This window comes from Hyaena hyaena, unplaced genomic scaffold, assembly GCF_003009895.1.
Source record: "Hyaena hyaena isolate Hyena2069 unplaced genomic scaffold, ASM300989v1 scaffold_72, whole genome shotgun sequence".
NCBI classification, from domain to species: Eukaryota; Metazoa; Chordata; class Mammalia; order Carnivora; family Hyaenidae; genus Hyaena; species Hyaena hyaena.
This window is the reverse complement of record NW_024080703.1, coordinates 3,490,569-3,515,881: the sequence shown is the minus strand read 5'-3', so window position 1 is coordinate 3,515,881 and position 25,313 is coordinate 3,490,569. Positions and strand designations below refer to the sequence as shown.

Sequence of the window (25,313 nt, the reverse complement as noted above, 5' to 3'; positions counted from 1 at the left end):
CCGAGTAATATTCCATTGTATGTATATAAATAAATATTTATGTATACACAGATATATATATTTATGTATATACTACATTTTCTTTCTTCATTCATCTGTTGATGGACATTTGGGCTCTTTCCATACTTTAACTATTGTTGCTGCTGCTGCTATAAACATTGGGGTACGTGTGTTTCTTTGAAACAGCATACCTGTATCCCTTGGATAAATACCTAGTAGTGCGATTGCTGGGTCGTAGGGTTGTATAAAATTCTATAATTTTATTTTATTTAAAAAAATTTTTTTTAAAGTTTTATTGATTTCTAGGAGAGAGAGAGAGAGACAGCGTGAGCAGGGGAGGGTCAGAGAGAGAGGGAGTCACAGACTGAAACAGGCTCCAGGCGCTGAGCTGCCAGTCAGCACAGAGCCTGACGTGGGGCTCGAACCCACGAACCGCGAGATCATGACCTAAGTGAAAGTTGGATGCTCAACCGACTAAGCCACCCAGGCGCCCCTAAAATTCTATAATTTTAATTTTTTGAGGAATCTCCATACTGTTTTCCAGAGTGGCTGCACCAGTTTGCATTCCCACCAGCAGTGCAAAAGAGTTCCTCTTCCCCCCATCTTTGCCAACATCTATTGTTGCCTGAGTGTTAATGTTAGCCATTCTGGCTGGTGTGAGGTGGTATCTTAGTGTGGTTTTAATTTATATTTTCCTAATGATGAGTGATGTTGAATATTTTTCTTATATTTTTAATTTAGAGAGCGTGCTTGCGTGTGCAGGAGTCAGTGAGGTGCAGAAGGTGAGAATTTTAAGCAGGCCCCATGCCCAGTGCTGAACTGAATACTGGACATGATCTCATGACACCGAGATCATGATCTCAGCTGAAATTGAGTTGGACACCTAACTGCCTGGGCCACCCAGGTGTCCCTGTATGTTTGTTTATTTGGATATTGGCCTTTTTGAAATAATTTTTCAATTTTTAATTATCCTTTTTTAAAAATTTTGGTTCTACTTTTTGAGACAATTCCTTATTTTGTCTTCTGACTCTGCACTTAAAATTTTAAAGTATATTATACTTGTAATTTCCAAGGGCTCCTTTGTGTGTGTGTGTTTTTTTTTTTTTAATTTTTTATTTTCTGTTTTTTTTCTTGGATGCAACATCTTTTTTTTTAATTGTTTTTGAATGTTTATTGTTGAGAGAGAGGGAGAGAGAGAGCGAGCAGGGGAGGGGCAGAGAGAGAGGGAGACAGAGAGGGAGACACAGAATCTGAAGCAGGCTCCAGGCTCTGAGCTGTCAACACAGAGCCTGACGTGGGGCTAGAACTCATGAACCGTGAGATCATGACCTGAGCCCAAGTCAGACACTTAACCGACTGAGCAACCCAGGAATACCAGCAATATCTTTCTTTTTTAGTTGAAGTATAGTTGACATACAATGTTACGTTAGTTTTAGGTGTGCAACATAGTGATTCCACAGCTGTCTGTGTTATGCTATGCTTACCTCAAGTGTAGCTGCCATCTGTCACCATAGGTGCTATTACACAATCACTGACTATTTCTTCTCTGCCTCTTCATTACTGTGACTTACTCCATAACTGGAAGCCCGTACCTCCTACTTCCTCTTCACCCATTTTACCCATTCTCTCAGGGTCTGTTTTTGCTTATTTTCTTTGTTCCTTCATTTGTTTTGTTTAGATTCCACATTTAAATGAAATCATATGGTATTTGTCTTTCTCTGACTTATTTTAGTTAGCCTAATATCCTCGAGGGCCATCCTTGTTGTTGCAAATGGCAAGGTCTCGTTCTTTTTTTTATGGCTGAATAATAATACTCATTGTGTATGTGCCTGTGTGTGTGTGCGCATGTATTCTTTATTTATTTATCCATGGACACGTGAGTTGCTTTTGTTATCTTTTTTTAAAAAAAATTTTAATGTTATATCTATTTCCGAGAGAGAGAGACAGCTTGAGCAGGGGAGGGTCAGATAGGAGAGGGAGATACAGAATCTGAAAGAGGCTTCAGGCTCTGAGCTAGCTGTCAGCACAGAGCCTGATGTGGGGCTCGAACCCGTGAACCGTGAGATCATGACCTGAGCTGAAGTCGGATGCTTAACCGACTGAGCCACCCAGGTGCCCCAAGTTGCTTTTGTTATCTTGGCTCTTGTAAAAAATGCTGCAATAAACATAAAGATGCGTATATTTTTTTGGATTAGTGTTTTCATTTTCTTTGGTTGAATTGTTAGTAGTGGAATTACTAGGTCATATGGTTATCTATTTTTAATTTTTGAAGAATCCTGCATTCTGTTTTCCATGGTGGCTGCACCAGTTTACACTCCCACCAACAGTGCACGAGGGTTCCCTTTACTCCATATCCTGGCCAACACTTGTTATTTCTTGTGTTTTTGATATAAGCCATTCTGCTTGGTATAAAGTGATCTCTTATTGTGGTTTTAATTTACATTTCCTTGATGATGAGTAACGTTGAGCATCTTTTATTGTGTTTGTTGGCCAATCTATATGTCTTGTTTGGAAAAATGTCTATTTTAGGTCCTCTGTCCATTTTAAAAAATAATTTTTAAGTACTGTCTGTACCCAGCGTGGGGCTCGAACTCATGACCCTGAGATCAAGAGTCACACGCTCCACCAACTGAGCCAGCCAGGGGCCTCAACGTCTGTTCATTTTTTTTTTAATTAAAAAAAATTTTTTATAGTTTTTATTTATTTTTGAAACAGAGAGAGCATGAGTGGGCGAGGGGCAGAGAAAGGGGGAGACCTAGAATCTGAAACAGGTTCCAGGCTCTGAGCTGCCTGCACAGAACCTGATGTGGGGCTTGAACCCACGAACCATGAGATCATGACCTGAGCTGAAGTTGGACGCTTAACCAACTGAGCCACCCAGGCGCCCCTAAAATTTTTTTTTATAGTTTATTTACTTTTGAGACAGAGACAGACAGAGCACGAGTGGGGGAAGGGCAGAGAGAGGGGGAGACATAGAATCTGAAACAGGCTCCAGGCTCTTGAGTGTCAGCACAGAGCCCACCGCAGGGTTCGAACCCATGTACCGCGAGATCATGACGTGGGCCGAAGTTGGATGATTAACCGACTGAGCCACCCAGGTGCCCCCCTCTCTGTTCATTTTTTAATTGGATTTTTTTGGTGTTAAGTTTTGTTTTTTTTTTAATTAAAAAATTTTTTATATTCATTTTTGAGACAGAGAGAAACAGCATTGATAGGGGAGGGGCAGAGAGAGAGGGAGACACAGAATCTGAAGCAGGTTCTGGGCTCTGAGCTGTGAGCACAGAGCCTGACGCGGGGCTCGAACTCACAAACCATGAGATCATTACCTGAGCCAAAGTCGGACACTCAACCAACTGAACCACCCAGGTGCCCCTTTTTTTTTTAAAATTTATTATTTTTTTACTTTTTATTTTTTAATTTTTCAGTATCTTCCACACCCAACATGGACCTCAGAGTAATGGCTCTGAGATTAAGAGTCACATGCTCTATTGACTGAGCCAGCCAGGTACTCCTATTTATAGATTTTGGCTAATAATCCCTTATCAGATACATCATTTGCAAATATTTTTTTCCATTTCGTGAGTTGCGTTTTCATTTTGTTGACGTTTCATTTGCTGTGCAAAAGTGTTTTACTTTGATGTAGTCCCAAATGTTTCTATGGCTGATGTCAAAGATATTACTGTCTGTGTTTTCTTTTATGAGTTTTCTGGTTTCAGGTCTCATATCCATTTTAGGTCTTTAATCCATTTTGAGTTTATTTTGTTCGTGACTAAATAAGGGTCCAGTTTTGTTCTTTTGCATGTAGCCGTCCAGTTTTTCCAGCACCATTTGTTGAAGAGACTCTCTTTTCTCCATTGTATAAATCTTGCCTTCTTTGTTGTAGATAACTTGACCATTTAAATATGGGGATATTTTTGAGCTGTTCTACTAATCTAGGTGTCTGTTTTTGTGCCTTTCCGTACTGTTTTGATTATTACAGTAGTGTAGTATATCTTGAAATCTGGGATTGTGATACCTCCAGCTTTGGTCTTCTCTCTCAAGATTTCTTTGGCTATTCAGAGTCTTTTAAGTGGTTTACCACCCAAATTTTAATTTTATTCTAGTTCTTTGAAAAATGTTGCCATTTTGATAGCGATTATAGCCTGCTTTGGTAGTATGGATATTTTAACAATATTGGTTCTTCCGTTCCATGAATATGGAATATCTTTTGAGTGCTATATTTCTTTTACCTTGTGGAGGTATTAACTAGAAGGTTTTTGTTTTATTTCAGTTTTCTGAAGTTTTCTTTTCCTGGGACTCTTTTCCTCAGAATTCCTTTATATTATTTTTCAGGCCTGTCTTGTTAGAGACGTTGCTTAAAAATGTGACTGTTAGGGGACCCTGGGTGGCTCAGTTGGTTAAACCGCTGACTCTTGATTTAGGCTGTGATCTCAAGGTTGTGAGATAGATCCTGGATCCTGCCTAAGATCTGTCTTCCTCTTCCACTGCCCCTCCCCCACTTGTGTGCACACTATCTCTCCAAAATAAATAAATAATAAATAAATAAAAGAATTCCTACACTTGCTCTTAGCCAAAAGGCCAAGAGGCAGTAAAAAAAAAATAAAAGAATTCCTTAAAAAAAAGTGTAGTGACTCTTAAGCACCTATTTGAATTTAAGACAAGCTCTTGATGATTTGATTGGAAGCTGTATGTGTGGGGGCAGGGATTGTTGCTGATTGCCTTCATTATAGGTGATCTAACTGGATTCTTTTATTAGGAGGCCACCAGCTGATTAGTTTATTGAGAGGGAAGTCTTTCAGTCATCAGTTTGGGATTGACACACGTGGTTACCAGTATTCTTTGAGCCAGAGGTTTGCTGGAATTTCCTATTTACAGTTAAATTTTCAGTTAATCCTCTTTTTCAGGATCATACCCCTTTCCTCAGCTGTATTTGGTATCCTCAAATCCAGATTTCCTCATTTACCCTTTCTGCAGTTTTCAAGGATGGGGTTAGTTGAGAAGTAGATTAGAGCGGAGTTTGGTTGCTTTTCAGTTGATTTCCCGTCTCTCCTTTTTAGCTTCACCTGAGCCCATTCTTTTTGGGTACATACATCACCAGTGTGCACGTGTGACTCCCTACCCCCTAAAGTTCCTCCGGTTTCTGGTGCTATGTAGTCCAAGATACATTGCCTTTGGGCTTATCTTATTGCAGCAACCTTTTCTGATTTGTTAGGTCATTTACTGCTTGTCTCCTTTCTAGCTTCCAAAATTTTATAGCTGTTGTCTTCTCCTATGGTCTTTTTCTATTTGTGATTTCATGTCCTTTTATCTCACTTACTGAAGTTCTAGGAAGGAGAGTGGAATTAACTACCTGGGCTCGTGGATGTGGTCTTTTCCCATTTCTTCCAGGGTCTTGTTTTATGTTTTAGTCTGCCCTTTTTACTTGACCCCCCCTACCCCTTACAGACATTTTTGATTCTTCCCATAGATTCTACTTTCCCTGTACATTTTTCACTTTTCATTTTTTATCTATTCTCCTTCACTAGAAAGCTTCTTGGAAGAATAAAGCTGTAGTCGGTATCTCTGCTTCACCTGTCTAGTTAGTCTAGCCTTTTAGTTGTACATAATGATTGAGATATAACTTTGTTGTCATTTTAAGCAATTGTGTATGAAACCTATATTTGCTGTATGACTCTCATCATGGACACTTGTCCATTTTGTCTTTTAAGTAACCCTTATATAAAAGTTGGTGTACATGAAACTCTTAATAATTTAGCGTCAGGAAAATTGACTCCCTTGAGGATTTGATATATTTCCTCCTTTTTGATAGCTCTGTGATACACATTCTGTTTTTCTTTTTGTTCTGGCTACCAGGTAGCCCAGAACCAAATCTGGTCTTTAGTTACATCAGTTATATTAATCTGATTATTAGTATATTTGTTTCTTCCTTCTCCTCCTGTGGGGTTAGGACTTCACCTCTTATCTCTGTTTCTCTGCGTGTTGATTTCATTCTCTCATACTACAGACTCTCTACTTCATGAGGCTGGAACCATGACTGCTGGCAGCTCTTGGCTCTCATCTTCCCAGCCCCTTCTGCCAGAAGAAGGGGCTCTCTTGAAGAATCCTGGGAAGGACTCTGATTGGCCTGTCTTGGATCATGTGCCCACCATCCCTGTGGCTGGAGTGGGGAGGGTACTATGAATGGCAACCCTCACTAGAACTACATAGTTGGAGTCAGGGGTAAGAGCAGTTTCCCTGAATCAGGGGGATGTCCTTCATACTGGCTTTCAATGTTCATATTTCTATTTTTTGTTGTTATAATACAGTTTGTTTATTTGTACACTGCCTCGGATCCTTTTCTGAAAAAAAATTTGGGTGTAAAAAATTATGTGGGTAAGATATCACAAACTTCTGTTCCTTCACCTTTGCTACTCTTACATTTGGCTCTTAAGCCTACCAGTGTTGATTTTGCTATTAACTTCAAATGGGCAAATACAGCATTTTTCCAGTTTTCATTTTGTTGATCCACTTTTCAGCATTTAAAACTGGGATCACTCAGTTGCTCTGTGATCAGTAATGTCATTGCAAAAACTGATCACTCCATTGCAACTCTCTTTACTCATGACTTGGGAAGCTGCTTTCTTCTCTTCCCTCTTTAAACATTGCCTTTTGGTTTCCTGTTTGGTATTGCTTCCTTCTTTAAAATTTAAGTTACAGGATTGTTTTTCTGGCTGGTTTACTTGATTATCTTAACTCAGTGAAAAATTACGATGTATGCTTGGGGATCTAAGTATTGATATCACCAGAATAATTTTTTTTTCTAGCTTTCAGATCCATGTGTGCAGTTACCTCTGGATATCTGTATTTAGGTGTCCTAGGCATCTTAAAGTTGATTTCATTACCTCTATAGTCTTTGGCATCATTTAAGGTCTAATTTTTTCATCTAGATTATTGCTTGACTTAACTTAGTTTCTGGTAAGGTGATATGTTGACATGGTTCAAAAATACAAAAAGATAAACAGTGGGCACACTTGGCTGGGTCAGTCCATGAAGCAGGTGATTCTTGATCTTGGTGTTGTGAGTTCAAGCCCCATGTTGGATGTAGAGATTACTTAAAAATAAAATCTTGGGGGGAGGAAGATAAAACAGTGAAAAATTTTCTTCCTAAACCTCTTATATGCCTCGGTTTGCTTTCCAACTTCCCATTATTACTATTTTTTAATTTATTTTTTTAGTTTATGTAAGTATATGCTTTACATATATAGACTCTTGTTTTTATTTCCTTTCTACAAAATGTAGCATGTTATATATACTTGTAGTTAACTTCTCTCTTTTTGCTTTTTTTCTTTTTAGTAGAGTCTATCTGTTTCAAGATGATCTCCTATAATGCATATGTGATTGTCCTTTCCCAGTTTCCTATAGTCTGTTTGCCTGCCTGCCTGCCTTCCTTCCTTCCTTTTTAAAAATGTAATGTTTGTTTATTTTGGAGAGAGGGAGACAGAGTGCAGGTAGGGGCAGTACAGAGAGAGGGAGACACAGGATCTGACACAGGCTCCAGGCTCTGAGCTGTCAGCACGGAGCCCGATATGGGGCTTGAACTCACAAACCATGCATGACCTGAGCTGGAGCCTGACGCTCAACCATCTGAACCACCCAGGCGCCCCACTGACCCTTTTTTTTTTTGAAGTCATTTCTTTGCCCCGTGTGGGGCTTGAGATCATGACCCCAATTTGCATGCTCTACTGACTGGGCAGGAAGTCCTGACACATTTAATTTACGCATGGAGGATGGCTGGGTAAATCCCCTTCCTCAACACCCTTGTCCCCAACAGTGATAAAAGCCTAGGGGTGCCTAGCCGGACCAGCGGGCAGAACATGCAGTTCTTAATCTCAGCGTTGTGAGATTGAGCCCCACGTTGGGCAGAGTTTACTTTAAAAAAGAAAAACAAAAAAGTCCGGACGCCTGGATGGCTCATTTGTTTGAGTGTCTGATTTTTGATTTTGGCTCAGGTCATGGTCCCAGGGTTGTGGGATCGAGCTCCATGTCAGACTCCATGCTAGCAGTGCAGAGCCTGCTTGAGGTTCTCTTTCTATCTCTCTAAATAAATTAACTGAAAAGAAAAAAAAAATAACCAAAGTACATCTGTAGTTATGTGGTGGGGTCAGAAAGTTATGGTGCTATGGGGCATCTGGTTGGCTTAGTCAGAAGAGCATGCAACTCTTGATCTCAGGGGTCATGAGTTCGAGCTCCACCATTGGGTGTAGAGATTACTTAAATAAATAAATAAACTTACCAAAAAAAGAGAAAGTTATGGTATTGCTGTAGAGCCAAGTAGAAATTACAGCCGCCCTAACAAGACACAAAGTTTTTTTACATCTGTATTGTCCCTACCTCTCTTCTTAGCATTCTCTACTGTGTCTTCTATATAGCTATGAGCAGACACACAACTCCAAAAGAGTACTTTCTGCATGCTCTTCTCAGGTGCCACCAGTGCGTTTGTGTTCTCTGGGTGCTTTTCTATCTTAAGAAAATTTGCTCTGGGATTTTGCTTACTAAGTGTAGGCATGCTCATTTTTGAGGAAAAAAACAACCATAATCTTGACCCAGAGACATTGAGGTAGTGTGATAGTAATGATCATGATCTAATGATAGTTAATGATCTAATAATAGTTAAGATCATGGGCTTGGAGTCCAGGGGACTAGATACGTGACTGGGTGACTTTATATTCTGAGCCTCAGTTTCCTGATCTGCAGGAATGCAAGAAGCTGTTTATGTGCCATGTACTGCGAGGTGCTTTATATAAAGGAATATATAATTTTACTTTCAACAGGACGGTTAAATAGGTACTATTTTTATGTCTTGTTTTTAAATGATGAGACAACTTGAGGCATAGAGAGGTTTAGTAATTTGTTCATTGGGTGAGCCAGGCTTTGAACCCTGGGCACTCCAGAGATGATGCTCTTTTTTGTTTTGTTTTTGTTTTATTATTTAAATGTTTTTATTTATTTCTGAGAGAGAGAGAGAGACAGACAGCGTGAACGGGGGAGGGTCAGAGAGAGGGGGAGACAAAGAATCTGAAACAGGCTCCAGGCTCTGAGCTGGCTGTCAGCACAGAGCCTGATGCGGGGATCGAACCCACGAACTGTGAGATCATGACCTGAGTTGAAGTCGGACGCTTAACCGATTAAGCCACCCAGGCGCCCCTTTAATTTTTTTTTTTAATGTTTATTTATTTTTGAGGCAGTGAGAGAGAGAGTGCAAGCCAGGGAGGGGCAGAGAGAAGGGGACAGAGGATCTGAAGTGGGCTCTGCGCTGACAGCACAGAGCCCAATCAGTGCAGGGCTCGAACTCATGAAACTCATGAACCGCGAGACCATGATCTGAGCCGAAGTTGGATGCTCAACTGAATGAGCCACACAGGTGGCCCTTGAGATGATGCTCTTAAGTGTTACGCTGTATTACAGATTATAGTTGAAGCAAGTAACCAGAAGTGTTAATACGCATGTATATGCGAATATCTTCATTTTGATGTTATTTTAAAACGAGAAAAATGAAAGAGTATCAATGTGGTGAGATTAGGAAATATAGTTGACCCTTGGGTTTGAACGGAGTTTATTTATACTTGGATATTTTTGGTAAATACAGTAGTGTAAATGTATTTTAATTTTCTTACGCTTTTCTTAATATTTCTTTTCTCTCTCTTTAAAAAATGTTGACTTACTTATATTGAGACAAAGAATGTGTGTGCAAGCAGGGGACAGGCAGAGAGACAGGGAGAGAAAATCCCAAATGGGTTCTATCCTCCGCACAGATCCCAACATGGGGCTCAGTCTCATGACAGGGAGAGTAGGACATGAGCCAAAATCAAGAGTCCATTGCTCCACCGACTGAGCTCCCCAGGCCTCTCGTCTTTTCTCTTCATTGTAAGACGATATGGTGTCAGACAATAAGACAGTATTTAATATATGTAACATAAAATATATGTTGGCTATTGTGGTAAAGCTTTTGGTCAACAGTAGACAATTAGTAAAGTTCTTGGGGATTCAGAAGTTGTGTGTGGATTTCTGACTGCATGGAAGTTGGCACCCATCATCTCCATGTTGTTTAAGGGTCAGCTGCGTGTTATCAGTTATAAGGACGCTTTTCCTGGGTGCTTGCCTGGCTCAGTTGCTAGAGTTGCTAGTTGCTAGAGCATGCGGCTCTTTTTTTTTTTTTTGTTAAGTTTTTTAATATGTTTTATTTGTTTTATTTATTTTTGGGAGAGAGAGAGAGAGACAGCATGAATGGGGGAGGGTCAGAGAGAGAGGGAGACACAGAATCCGAAGACAGGCTCCAGGCTCCAAGCCAGCTGTCAGCACAGAGCCCGACGCGGGGCTCAAACCCACGAACTGTGAGATCATGACCTGTGCTGAAGTCAGACGCCCAACTGACTGAGCCACCCAGGCACCCTGAGCATGCGGCTCTTGATCTCAGGGCTCACGGGTTGAGCTCCTCGTTAGGTATAGAGATTACTTGAAAATAAAATCTTTAAGGGTTGCTTGGGCGGCTCAATCGGTTAAGCGTCGGACTTCAGCTCAGGTCATGATCTCAAGGTTCAGGGGTTCAAGCCCTGCATCCGGCTCTGTGCTGACAGCTCAGAGCCTGGAGCCTGCTTGGGATTCTGTATCTCCCTGTGTCTCTGCCCCTCCCCTGCTCGTGCTCTGTCTCTATCTCTGAAGAATAAACACTAAAAAAAAAAAAGTTAAAAAAAATCTTAAAAAAAAAAGCAAAAGACACTATTCCTTCATGGTTGGAGTTTTTCCTGAGGTTTTTACTCTTTATATGTGTACATTTTAACATCTTGTTCCTACTTAACTTTCTTTGTCTTTAAAATTAGGAAGGAGAAATTTAAATGAGCTGAATCACTGTTTATGAAAATTTTGCTTTACTTAGACTTTCCAGTTAAAAAAAATTTTTTTTTGATGTTTTATTTATTTCTGAGAGACAGAGACAGTGTGAGTAGGGGAGGGTCAGAGAGAGGGAGACAGAGTCTGAAGCAGGCTTCAGGGTCTGAGCTAGCTGTCAGCACAGAGCCCAACGCGGGGCTCGAACCCATGAACCATGAGATCATGACCTGAGCCGAAGTCGGACACTTAACCGACTGAGCCACCCAGGTGCCCCTCCAGAAGTTTTTTTAATAGTCACTTCTTTGTCAACACATTAATATTTATGGCTGCTTGACGGCTTTTGGTAACTGATTTTTTTTTTTTGTTTGTTTTAGGAAGTGTTGAGTTTTCTCTCTGGAACATACCCCATCCTCTGGTTGTCTTTGATATATGTGATAGCATCTGTCAGAGTATTTTTCTTTTGTCATTTGAACAAATAGCCATATATTATAGGATATAAGAGGATTAAGAATTTACTCATCCAAACATACTTTTAATTTTTATGGACCAACCTTATACATTTTAATTAACTCGTGTGTGTGTGTGTGTGTGTGTGTGCGCGCGCGCGCGCGTGCGCACGTGTGCGAGTGTGTAGGGTTTTCTTAACTCTTAATTGTAACCAGTAGATGGACAATTAAGATGAAATGATAAAATGAATATCTACATACTTGTCAACCAAGCTTAATAAGCAGAGCATTGCCCATACCTTTGACCTCTGTTTGCCCTCGTCTGATCAGATTTTCTACTTCGCCTGAAGGAAGCACTTTACTGAGTTTTGTATTAATTGTTCTTTTCTTCAGTTTAATTTCTACACAGTATAAGTTGTGACAGTTTTGAACTTTCTGTGAATAGAATTATACATTAATTATTTTTTTTAAGTTTATTTGAGAGAGCGCACAAGTGGGAGAGGGTCAGAGAGTGAGGGGCGGGGGACACAGAATCTGAAGCAGCCTCCAGGCTCTGAGATGTCAACACAGAGCCCAACGCGGGGCTTGAACTCAAACCGTGAGATCATGACCAAAACTGAAGTCAGATGCTTAACTGACTAAGTCACCCAGGCGCCCCTAAATGTTTTTTGGTTGTTTTTTTTTTTGATTCACAGTATGTTTTTGAGATTAATCTGTTTGGTGTATGAAGCTATAGTTGATTTATTCTTATTGTTGTATAATATTTCAGGTTGTGAAATTACATTCTGCTGTTGACAGAGATTTTTATCTGTCTGTTTTGTACTATGAACACCTATTACGAGTGTTTTTGTATACATGCAGGAATTTCTCTAGCTTGCTCCTCAGACGGCTTGGCATGCTCCAGAAGGGGCTGTAACATCAGGTTGGTAGGGAGCAATGAACAAAAAAAAGTTGACAGTGTGTTTTCAGTATCTAGTATTTGTATATGGGGTTGCAATATAGAACCTATTTCTTAGAGTGGTTCACGGTCAGAAGAGTTTTAGAAACTCTGCTCCAGGGGGTGTCTGCGTGGTTCAGTCTATTAAGCTAAGTGTCCAGCTCTTGATTTTGGCTCCTGTCATGATCTCAGGGTTCATAGGTTAGAGCCCCCTGTGGGGCTCTGTGCTGGTCCCTTGGAGGTGCTTGGGGTTTCTCTCCCTCCCCTCTCTCTGCCCCTCTCTCACTTTCATTCACACTCTTTCTCTCTCAAAATAAATGAACTTAAAAAAAAAAAGAAAAGAAAAGAAACACTGCTCCAAGGTATATACTTAGAAGTGGAGGTGTGAGATTGTCAGGAAGGCCAGTTCATTTTCAGAAGTGGTGTTTCAGTTTATTTTCCTACAAGTGAATGGTTTCTTCGCTTTGTCCACATCCTCAACAAATGTGAAGTATGTCAGTCTTCCTCTTAGTCATTTTGGTATTTGTATGGTAGTATCTCGCTGTGATTTTTAATTGCAGTTTTCTTATTACTAACGATGGTGAGTACCTTTCTGTGTATTTATAGGCCATATGGATTTTCTCACTTGTGACTTGGATATGGCTTTCTCTATGTTAGTAGTTAATCTATTTTATTATTTATTTAATTAAAAATTTTTTTTACATTTATATCTTTTTGAGAGACAGAGTGAGATAGAGCATGAGTTGGGGAGGGGCAGAGAGAGAGGGAGACACAGAATCCGAAACAGTCTCCAGTCTCTGAGCAAGCATTCAGCACAGAGCCTGACACGGGGCTCAAACCCTCGAACTGTGAGATCATGACCTGAGCTGAAGTTGGACACTCAACTGACTGAGCCACTCAGACGCCCTTATTTTATTCTTTAAAAAATTTTTTTCATTTTATTTTTTATCAAAAAGATTTTTTTAATACTTATTTTTGAGAGAGACAGAATGCTAGTGGTGGAGGGCAGAGAGACAGAGAAAGGAGACACAGAATCTGATGCAGGCTCCAGGCTCTGAGCTGTCAGCACAGAGCACGAAGCAGGGCCTGAACTGACAAACTGAGATCATGCCCTGAGCCAAAGTCTGATGCTTAACAGCTTAACTGACTGAGCCATCCAAACACTCCCAGAATTTACTTTTTTTTAAAGTATATTTATTTTGAGAGAGAGAGAGAGAGAATGTGTGTGTGAGTGGGGAGGGGCAGAAAGAGAGGAGGAGAGAGAATCACAAGCAGGCTCTGCTAACAGCGCAGAGCCCAACTCAGTCTCAGGAATGGTGAGGTCATGATCTGAGCTGAAATCAAGAGTCAGAGGCTTAACCAACTGAGCCACCCATGCATCCCCAGAATTGACTTTCTTTTTATGGCTGAGTAGTATTTAATTGTATGTATGTACTACATTTTGTTTATGCATTTATCTATCGATGGATATTTGGGTTGTTGTTACTTTTTGACTGTTGTGAATAATGCTGCTGTTGAACACTGGTGAGTCCTTTTTTTTTTCCTGTTATATATTGGGGTGAAATTGTTGGATATTATGATAATTCTATGTTCGACTCTTTCATAATAAGGTTCTTTATTTTGAGAGACAGGGCATGCATGATAAGGGCAGAGAGAGAGCGCGGGCGAGCGAGCGAGAGAGCACGAGAGAATTCCAAGCAGGCTCTGCACTATCAATGCAGAGCCCAGTGTGAGGCTTGAACTCACAAAAGGTGAGATCGTGACCTGAGCCAGAATCAAGACTCAGACACTTAACCGACTGGGCCACCGAGGCACTCTGTGTTCAGCTTTCTTTTTTTTTTTTTTTAATTTTTAATTTTTTTTTAATGTTTTATTTATTTCTAGGAGAGAGAGAGAGAGAGAGACAGCGTGAGCAGGGGAGGGTCAGAGAGAGAGGGAGTCACAGACTGAAACAGGCTCCAGGCTCTGAGCTGGCAGTCAGCACAGAGCCCGACACGGGGCTCGAACCCACGAACCGCAAGATCATGACCTAAGCGAAAGTCGGTCGCTTAACCGACTAAGCCACCCAGGCGCCCCAAGTGTTCAGCTTTCTGAGGAAGCACCGAAATGTTTTTCCCAGACCCTGTACTATTTTACATTTCTATCAACAGTGTGTGAGAGTTCTAGTTTCTCCAAATCCTCTCCGGCTCTCTCTATTTTCGGTTTTATTTGTTTTGAAATTAAAGCCATATTAATGGTGTGAAGCGGTATCTTCTTGTGGTTTTGATTTGTATCTTCCTATAGTGATGCTGGGCGTCTTTTCAAAATGTGCTTTTTGGCCATTTGTAAATCTTTTGAGAAATGCCTATTTAATTTTTTTGCTCATTTTGTAATTGGGTCATTTGTCCTTTTGTTGAAGTAGAATAATTAATTTTTTTTAGGTTTTATTTATTTTTGAGAGAGAGCGAGAGAGACAGAGCCCGAGACAGAGAGGGGCAGTGAGAGGGAGACACAGAACCCAAAGCAGGCCCGCCCCCCAATGTTTGTGTATTTTTGAGAGAGAGAGTGCATGCGAGAGCATGCGAGCTGGGGAGGCGCAGAGAGAGAGGGAGACACAGAATCTGAAGCAGGCTCCAGGCTCTGAGCTGTCAGCACAGAGCCTGATATAGGGCTTGAACTCATGGTCTGCAAGATCATGACCTAAGCTGAAGTCAGACACTTAACTGACTGAGCCACATAGGCACCCCTCTTTTGGCACTTTTATGTAGTTTTCAGCCTACAAGTCCTATACATGTTTTGTGGATTTATCCCTAAGTATTTAATTTTTTGGGAAGCAATTGAAAATAGTATTGAATGTTTAATTTTGGTATCATGGTATTTATTAGTAGTACATGGGAGGAACAATTCATTTTTATATATTTAAGAGAATATTTGTTTTACATTTATTTATTTTTGAGAGACAGAGAGAGACAGCATGAGTGGGGGAGGGGCAGAGAGAGAAGGAGACACAGAATCCAAAGCAGGCTCCAGGCTCTGAGCAAGCATTCAGCACAGAGCCTGACATGGGGCTGGAGCCCACGAACTGTGAGATCATGACCTGAGCTGAAGTTGGACACTTAACCAACTGAGCCACCCAAGCGACCCTGATTTATTTTTATTCATTCATTCATTCATTCATTCATTCATTCAACGTTTTATTTATTTCTGAGAAACAGGGACAGCATGAGAAGGGGAGGGTCAGAGAGAGGGAGACACAGAATCTGAAACAGGCTCCAGGCTCTGAGCTGGCTGTTAGCACAGAGCCTCACGCGGGGCTCAAACCCAGAAACTGTGAGATCATGACCTGAGCCGATGTTGGCTGCCCAACCGACTGAGCCACCCAGGCTCCCCGTGCCCCTGATTTTTATATTTATCTTAGATCTTGCAAACTTGCTGAATTCATTTATGAATTATAGGAGTTTTATTATAGATTCCTTGGGATTTTCTATGTAGGTAATTGTGTCATCTGCAGTTAGGGTTATTTTAATTTCTTCCTTAAATTTTTTTTAAATGTTTTATGTAATTTTGAGAGAGAGAGAGAGACAGTGTGAGCAGGGGAGGGCAAGAGAGAGAGGGAGACACAGAATCCAGAGATAGGCTCCAGGGTCTGAGCTGTCAGCACAGAGTCTGACTCAGGACTGGAACCCATGAACCGTGAGATCATGACCTGAGCCAAAGCCAGACACTCAACTGACTGAGCCACCCAGGTGCCCCTATTTCTTCCTTCTCAATTTGTATGCCTTTAATGCTTGCCTGATTGTTCTGGCTAGAAATTTCAGCATGGTTTGGATTTAAGATTTAAGACCTCTAGAGAAAGCATTCACTCCATGATGCAAACCACTAAATAGGCTTTTTGTAGATGATGAAAACTACTGTAGGGTTTTTTGTAGATATCTATATGAAGTTGAGGAAGTGTACCTGCATTGTATTTCTATTTTTCTTATTTATTTAAAAAAGTCATGAATGGGTGCTGAATTCTGTCCGGTACTTTTTCTGGCATTAATAGACGTACTTTTTTTTTTTTTAAATTTTTTTTAGCCTGTTAATATGGTGGATTATGTTCATTGATTTTTTTTTTAAATCTCCTTTTTTTTTTAATGTTTTATTTCTGAGAGAAAGAGAGAGACAGTGTGAGCAGGGAGGGTCAGAGAGGGAGACACAGAATCTGAAACAGGCTCCAGGCTCTGAACTAACTGTCCGCATAGAGCCTGACATGGGGCTCGAACCTACAAGCCGTGAGATCATGACCTGAGCCGAAGTTGGTCCCTTAACTAACTGAGCCACCCAGGCGCCCCTGTTCATTGATTTTGAATGTATAACAAGTGGAATAAGCCCTGTTTGATATGGTACCTCTCTTTATGTGTTATAGGATTCTATTTATATTTTGTTAAGGATTTTTGTATCTCTAGTCATGAGAGATAATGGTCTCTAGTTTTCTCTTTTCATACTCCATGATTTTGGTGTTGGAGTAACACTAGCTTCGTAGAATGTGTTGGGAAAAATGCTGCTTTTTCTGTTTTCTGGAAGAGATGTATAGAATCGGTATTAATTCTTTAGATGGTTGGTACAGTTGTCCACTGAAACTATCCAGACGTTCATGTTTCTTTTTTGGTAGTTAAAAAAAAATTTTTTTTAAATGTTTGTTTATTTCTTGAGAGAGAGAGAGAGAGAGAGAGAGAGAGACGGAGTGTGAGTGGGGGAGGGGCAGAGAGAGAGGGAGACACAGAATTCAAAGCAGGCTCCAGGCTCTGAGTGGTCAGCACTGAGCCTGACTTGTGGTTTGAACTCACAAACTGCGAGATCATGACCTGAGCCGAAGTTGGATGCTTAGGCAACTGAGCCACCCAGGCGCCCCTCTGTTTTGGTAGGTTTTAAGGTACAAATTAAAAAATTTAAAAATAGTTTTGGGGCTAGGAGCTCCTGGCTAGCTCAGTTGGAAAAACATATGACTCTTGATTTTGCGGTCATGAATTCAAGTTGGGTGTAGAGATTACTAACGGAAAAAAGAAAGAAAAAAAGTAAACTTTAAAAATAGTTACAGGGTTATTCACATTACCAGTTTCATAATTGGTGAGTTAGAGTTGTTTGTGTTTTTCAAGGAAGGGATCCATCTAATCTAAGCTGTTAGTTATGCCTGTGAAGTTGACGGTATTCCCTGATGATCTTTTGGATGTCTGCAGGGTTTGTGTGATATCCCTGGTACACTTCTGGTACTGGTGATTTGTCTTCTTTCCTTTTCTTGGTCAGTGTTGCTAGATATTTATCCATTTTATTGATCTTTTCAGAGAAGTAGCTCCTTACTTGTTTTGTTGATTTTTCTTTTTTTTTTCTATTTTAAATTTCATTGATTTTTACCTGCTTTCTGCTTGCTTTGGGTTTATTTTGTTCTTTTTTTAGTTTCTTGAGGTAGAGGTTTCAATTATTGATTTGAGACTCTGACTTTTCTGTGCATGGTTATAAGTTTCCCTCTTATCACTGGTTTAGCAATGTCTCATAAATTTTAGTATGTTGTATTTTCATTTTCTTCACAACTTCTGTCTTTCATTATTGTGTCATTTTCTTGCCTTTGTGGTTTCTTTCTTTTTCATTAACTGATCAAAAAAAATTTTTAGTGTTTATTTTTGAGAGAAAGAGAGAGGGAGAGCATAAGTGGGGAAGGGGCAGAGAGAGAGAGGGAGACACAATGCAAAGCAGGCTCCAGGCTCTGAGTTGTCAGCAAAGAGTTTGTGGCCTCGAACCCACAAACTGTGACCATGACCTGAGCCAAAGTCCGACGCTCAACCAACTGAGACACCCAGGTGCCCCAATTGAGTACTTTTTCAGTCCCTTTTCTATTTCCTTTTCTTCTTGAGACTGATGACATAAATGTTAAGATTTTGTGTTATAGACCCAAAGATCCTTGAGGGTCTGTTCGCTTTTGTTTCTTCTTCACAATCTGTTACTTATATTGAATAATTTTAATTGTTATATCTCTAGTTCATGGATTCTTTTAGTCTTTTTCCTTGATTCTGCTATTGAAGTCATGTATTGAGCTCTTTATTTTGTTTATTGTACTTCTCAGTTCTAAGAATTTCCACTTGGTTCTTTATAGTTTAGATTTTTGCTGCACCTTTCTAGATTTCATTTCTGTGTTTGTATCTGGAATACTTTATTATTTAAAAAAATTTTTAAGTTTATATATTGGAGAGAGAGAGAGAGCAAGCAAGGAAGGGGCAGAGAGAGCGGGAGAGAGAATCCCATGCAGGCTCTGCATTGTCAGTGCAGAGCCTGGTGCAGGGCTTAGCCCAAGAATTGTGAGATCATGACCCCAGCTGAGATTAAGAGCCAGCTGAGATTAAGAGCCAGATGTTTAACTGACTGAACCGCCCAGGTGTCCCTGGAATTATTTAAAATAAAAAAGATTTAAGTAATCTCTGTACCCAGTGTGGGGCTTGAATTTATAATCCTGAGATCAAGAGTTGCATGCTCTACTGACTGCACCAGCCAGGCACTCCTCATTGAGTAATTTTTATTATGGGTGTTTTAACTTTTCATCAGTGGGCACCCAGGTGGCTCAGTTGGTTGAATGTCCGACTTTGTCTCAGGTCATGGTCTCATGGTTCATGGGTTCAAGCAGCACATTGGGTTCTGTGCTGACAGCTCTGTCTGGAGCCTGCTTCGGATTCTGTGTCTTTCTCTCTCTTTCTGCTCTTCCCCTGCTCGCACTTTGTCTCTCTCTCTCAAAAATAATTTTTTAAAAATCTTCATCAGAAGGTGCTATAATCTGGGGTGCCTTAGTGGCTCAGTTGGTTGAATATCCAACTTCGACCCAGGTCATGATCTCATGGTTGGTGAATTTGAGCCCCACATCAGGTTCACTGATGCCAGCTCAGAGCCTGCTTCAGATCCTCTGTCCCCCTCTTCTCTTTGACTCACCCCTACTCATGCTGTCTTTCTTAATAATAATAAGATAATTATAACATCTGTCCGATGTTAAAATTACAAATATTTCCATGTTGACATCTTTTTTTTTTTTTTTTAAAGTTTTAATGTTTTATTTATTTCTGAGAGAGAGAAAGAGACAGTGTGAACAGGGAGGGTCAGAGAGATAGGGAGACACAGAATCCGAAACAGGCTCCAGGCTCCAAGCTGGCAGTAAGCACAGAGCCATGGAAGCATGGATGCCTTCCTTCCTCTTTTTCTTTTCTTTTTTTTTTGGTAATAGTTTGAGAAGAAAAGATACTAACTTTTCTTTAAATATTTGGTAGACTTCACCTTTGTTAAACCCACTATCCTGTGAAAAAATCTTTTTTTGATAATATTCATTTTTAAATCTGTTTTGAGTGATATTAATATAACCATTTTTACTTTATTTTGATACTCCATGATGTAATCTTTCTTTCGATATAGTTGACACACAGTTTAATTTCTGTATGTTTCTCTTGCTTGGTTTTTAAAGAGTGCTTTTGTTCTATGTGTTAATAATATCATTAAACAATGGCAAGTTGTTGACATTTTTCCTGTTTTTTTTTTCCACCTGCATTATGTCCTCGTTAGTGGCTCCAAATTCAAGTATATTTGGCCATTTGAAGTTATCTTACAGCTGACTTATACTCTCTTCATTTTTTATTTTTTTAATGTTTTATTTATTTCTAGGAGAGAGAGAGACAGCGTGAGCAGGGGAGGGTCAGAGAGAGAGGGAGTCACAGACCGAAACAGGCTCCAGGCTCTGAGCTGACAGTCAGCACAGAGCCCTACGCGGGCCTTGAACCCACGAATCGCTAGATCATGACCCAAGCGAAAGTCGGACACTTAACCGACTAAGCCACCCAGGTGCCCCTAGGAATTATCTTTTAAAAAAAAAAACTCTGCTAGGGGTGCCTGGCTGGCTCTCTTGGGAGAATACTTGACTCTTGATTTGGGGGTTTTGAGTTCAAGCCTCATGTTGGGTGTAGAGGTTACTAAGAAAAAAAACCAAACTTAAAAAAAGGGGGAGCACCTGAATCAGTCACATGCTCCCAGATCTTCATTTCAACTCAGGTCATGATCTCACGTTTGTGAGTTCAAGCCTCAGTCCTTGCTGATAGTGAGAAGTCTGCTTGGGATTCTGTGTCCCTCTCTCTCTCCCTCTCCCCTTCTTGCTCGCAAAATAAATAAAAATAAACCTAAAAATAAGATTAAAAACTCTCTCAAAAATAATAAATAAATATTAAAGAATTTTTTTAAAGTCTGTTAAGCATGCGACTTCAGCTCAGGTCGTGATCTCATGGTTCGTGAGTTCAGGCCCCACATTAGGCTTTGTGCTGACAGCTAGAGCCTGGCACCTGCTTCTGATTCTCTGTCTCCCTCTCTCTCTACCCCTCCCCCACTCACACTCTGTCTCTCTCTCTCAAAGATAAGAAATAAATATTAAAAAAAAAAATAGTGGGGCGCCTGGGTGGTTCAGTTGGTTGGGTGTCTGACTTCGGCTCAGTTCATGATCCTGCAGTCTGTGGGTTCAATCCCCGCGTCAGGCTCTGAGCTCCTGCTTTGGGATTCTGTGTGTCTCTCTCTGCCCCTCCCCCACTCATGCTGTCTCTGTCTGTCAAATAAACTTAAAAAAAAGATAAAAAAATTAAAATAAAATAAGATATAAAAAAAGGAAAGCTTTATTAAGTTAGTGGTTAAAATGCATATTATTTCATAATTTTTATAGTTTTATATTTCTTTGGTATAAGTGAGACTAAATATTTTCTGTTTTTTTCCCCAAATGTTTATTTTTGAGAGAGAGAGCGAGAGTGAGCAGTGGAGAGGCAGAGAGAGAGGGACACACAGAATCCAAAGTAGGCTCCAGGCTCTGAGCTGTCAGCACAGAATCCGATGCAGGGCTTAAACTCCTGAACCGAGAGATTGTGACCTGAGCTGAAGTTGGATGCTTAACCAACTGAACTACCTAGGCGCCTGAAATGTTTTTCCATATTTGTTGCATCTACTTTTCTTTAATTAAAAATACTAAGGGGTGCTTTTTGTCTTTCTTTCTCTTATTTTCCTTTGTAAATTTGTTTATTTTAGTATATTATATACTGCAAAACCTCTTTGATTAGCAGCAATGTAGGGTACAAATAATAAACACTCAAATGTGACCTTCGGCACATATTGTTCATAGTAAGACAGTGCCACTGAAACTTACTCTGTTTCTCATTTTTATAATTATATCTGTTCTCTTAGTAGTAGTGAAAATAAATGATTGTATTAGCTCTGTGTTTATTTATGGTTTTTTTATTAAAAATGTTTCTTTAATGTTTTCATTTATTTCTGAGAGAGAGAGAGACAGTGTGAGCAGGAGATGGTCAGAGAGAGAGAGGGAGATACAGAATCTGAAACAGGCTCCAGGCTCTGAGCTGGCTGTCAGCACAGAGCCCGACGTGGGGCTTGAACCCACTAACCATGAAACCATGACCTGAGCTGAAGTCGGACGCTCAACTGACTGAGCCACCCAGGAGTCCCTATTTCTGGTTATTTAAATTGTGGGGATGGTAGGGATCCATAACCACTTCTGAGTATCATTGTGTGTGAGTGATAAGAGTAAGTAGAATAATTAGAGCGGTTTCTTCTTTCCAGAAAGTTAGCATGTGTGAGATCATGCCTTCTCATTTAAATAAAAATTCTAAGTTTTTGACTTTGGCTCTTTATTTTAGGAGAAACCAAACCTAACTGACTATAATAATACTAGCTAAGGCTACACAGAAAGCAAAGGGGTAGAGGCAGATGTTAAAAAGTGTGCTCCAGCACCCTCTTTGTATTTATTAATGTTACAAAAATCATGGCAGGAATGTAAAAGTTGAGTCATACTTTTGTAAAGTCGTTATCTGATGGGGCTACTGGCTGGTTCAGTCAGAGCATGCGACTCTTGATATGTGGGTTGTGAGTTCACATCCCACGCTGGGTGTAGAAATTACTTAAAAAATATATTTATGTACACACGTGTGTGTGTGTGTATAAATATAAGGTGTTCTGTGGAAGATCACACCTAGAGGAGAATTACTTTGCGAGGAATGTTTTGAAATCCCTTTGTGGTAAGTAGTCCCATGTTTTTAATAGTTCTGAAGTTATAGGGAAGATGTTGTAGTTTGGTAGTCTGAAAAATCTTTGTTTTTTCTTTTTTTTCTTTTACATAGAGATGTGAACTGTGTCCTCATAAGGATGGAGCTTTAAAAAGAACAGATAATGGGGGTAAGTACAGAGATTTTTGAAAAATTTTTTATTGATAAGTAGAGTGGGGGGTATTTAAAAATATCTGGCTGTTCTTGTTATAATATCAAATGAAATGTTTACCACTCAAATAGTTATAATAATAGTAGTGGATGTAATTTATGGATTTTTTTCCCCTACTTTGTAGGCAAACTTTTAAGCACTTTTTTTGTGCAGAATGGTCCACATCTAATTAAAATCTTCATTTTTTTAAAATGGGTTCAGTTTTTTATATTAGAAATTAGTTTTGGAAAAATAAGCCAGTTTTTTTGTTGCTAGAGCTAAACTCTAGTGTTTTAGAGTCTTTTTTCTCCTCTCTTTTGTGTATTGCTAGATAGATGATTATTTCTGGTGAATTCTTAATTTTAATACCCTGAGGAATTTTGTTGCTTGAATATAAAGAAATACTGACTTCCTGTCTTTCAAGTTTGGTGTGCTTTCCTGAGGACCCTTGTGTATTTCTCATTTATATCTCCATTCTTAGTTATTTTCCTGTGAGAAATCTGTGTTTCTTTATAGCTCAGTGCCATTCTTAAATATGTAGACGTGAATGTATTAAACTGTGCATACTGTGAAAAGTGACTGATGAAGAAACTCATAAAAGTAGAGGTTATAGCTGCTTACGCTTCCATTTTGGGCAGCCACTTCTAAAGCATTTTTGGATAGAGTAATGATGTTAGTAAATGAAATGGAAAAGGAAAATGTTTTTGTCTAGCTCTACATAAATTTATTTGCATACAAACTTAATGGTTAGACTGTGTTATAAAGTCACATTGCACAAAATTTTTAAAATGTTAGAAACCCTTTCTCCTATTCCTGTTCACCGTCTGCCTAATTTCTCAGCAACTTTCCTGCTATTGATATAATTGCTGTTATTACTTCTTTGCATATTCTTCTAGGTTTTTTACTTTTGCAGATAGAAATAAATATGAATTAACAAATATTTTCTCCTGATTTTTAAGTCTCTTAATTTTTTCACTGAACAAATTATCTATTAATGGTATAAAGCTTTCTTTTATAGACTTTCTGATCTTCTGCTTTTATGACTAATGCTTGTATACATATCATTTTGCTTATATGCATTTATATCTGTAGGATTATTAATTCCCAGGGGTGGAACTGTTGGGTCAAAGGGATTTTGCAGCTAATTTGATAGATATTCCCAAATTATTCTCCCTAGTGATTGTACCAATTTATGTTTCCAGCAGCAATGAATGAAAACCTTGTTCTCCATAACTTTTGGAATCCAGTAGGTGAAAATTGGTATCTCAGAGCAGTTATTTTGCATTTCTCTTATTTTGAGTAAAGCTGAGCATCTTAACATTTTTAAAAGCAATTTGTTATTTTTCTCTTTGTGGTCTGTTAATATGTTTTTTCTCTTTGGTTGCTGATCATTTTCCTTTTGATTTGTTGGAGCTTTCATAGGACTCCCTCATTTGTTAGGCTTTTGTGATATGACTCGGACTAGGTTTCCCCAGTTGTTCAGTCTTGTTGGGCTCTTGACCAAGCAGAAGCTTCTGACTTTTATTTAGGTGAATTTGTTAATCTTGCCTTTCATGGCTTTTGTATTTTGAACCATTAGTTAGAAAGGCCTTCTGTACGCCAAAGTTAGTAAAATAATTCTTTCACATTTTCCTCTAGTATTTTTATGGTTTCTTTTTTTTTTACAGTTTAATCTTTGATACATTTGGAATGTATCCAGGTAATACAATGTGAGGTATGGATCCAACTTTATTTTTTCCTAGATACTAAAATGCTTCCATTTGTCCCATCACCATTATGAAACAGTCCATCTTTTCTTCACTGATTGGAAATGCCATCTTTGTTAGAGTCTAAATTTGATGTGTATTTAAAAGATTTTGACTAAATTGTGTTCCAAAATTGATTTGTAAATTATTTTGGAACCTGGAATGCATTTTCCTATAGAAATGCTAATTATATTTCTAGAATAGTTGACAAAAACGCACAGTGTACCTGATGGTACAGTACTGATAATAACTTCTGTAATACCTAATGCCCCTAATCCCCCTGGTGGAAAATATGTTACAAGTTTTAGTTTAGGTTTTCTTTTTCTGGCAGTTAGGATGAGGAATTTCCCAGTGCAGCTTTTAACTTTCTCAGTCTCAGCTACTGTATATAGTTTTCAGTTTTTAAAGGTAAGTAAATACTTAACAAGCTTAACGTAGGTTAGTAAGTGAAAAGCGGGGTTGGGGTATTAGAGGCAGAAGGAGAAGCAAATGATAAAGATACAAGTATATCAAAGAATTGGAAATGATTGGGAAGTAGACTGTGAGGTTTGAATGGCCGGCCTTCTGAGAGGTGAAACTGATAATATACACAAAGTCGTCATCCTGTCCCCTCTCCCTTGCTCCTGTCCTTCCTTTCTGCTTCCTTTGCTTCCCTCTCCCTACCCCCCACTTTTTCTGTACACAACTTGATTCTGTGGGGAGGCACTGAAGCCGAGGAATAACAGGAGATTTCTGTTCTAGAGAGATCACTCTGATGGCACTGTGGTGAATGCATTGGAAGGATATGACACTACACCAGCTATAAAAAAGAATAGTGGACCTGAGTTATGAGTGCGTTTAACATACTCGAAATCAATTGTATAGCCTGGAGGATAGGAGGGAGATATAGGCAAATAAATAAATAAATTCTAGAGAGAATTCAGTTTGCCATTTTACCCAGTGAGCATACACTCTGGGCAAATGTTGATGGGACTCCCTGTGAATGACTGTAAGGCTTTCCCAGTCGTCACTGACAAAGATGTGAAGTGTATTATTGAGGGGGTCAGGTAAGACGTGATGTTACTTACTATTCTTTTATTTAAAAAAAAA

At 39.4% G+C, this 25,313-nt stretch overlaps 1 protein-coding gene across 7 annotated transcripts in view; it reads left to right on the top strand.

The window, feature by feature from the left end:
- Nucleotides 1-25,313, top strand: part of MLLT10 (MLLT10 histone lysine methyltransferase DOT1L cofactor) — a 229,503-nt gene that overhangs the window by 17,083 nt on the left and 187,107 nt on the right. For all 7 annotated transcript variants that reach the window (XM_039233039.1, XM_039233038.1, XM_039233044.1 and 4 more), the window contains exon 4: nucleotides 22,404-22,458. In XM_039233039.1, coding sequence (XP_039088970.1) covers nucleotides 22,404-22,458 — 55 coding nt within the window. The remainder of the gene's footprint in view (nucleotides 1-22,403; nucleotides 22,459-25,313) is intronic.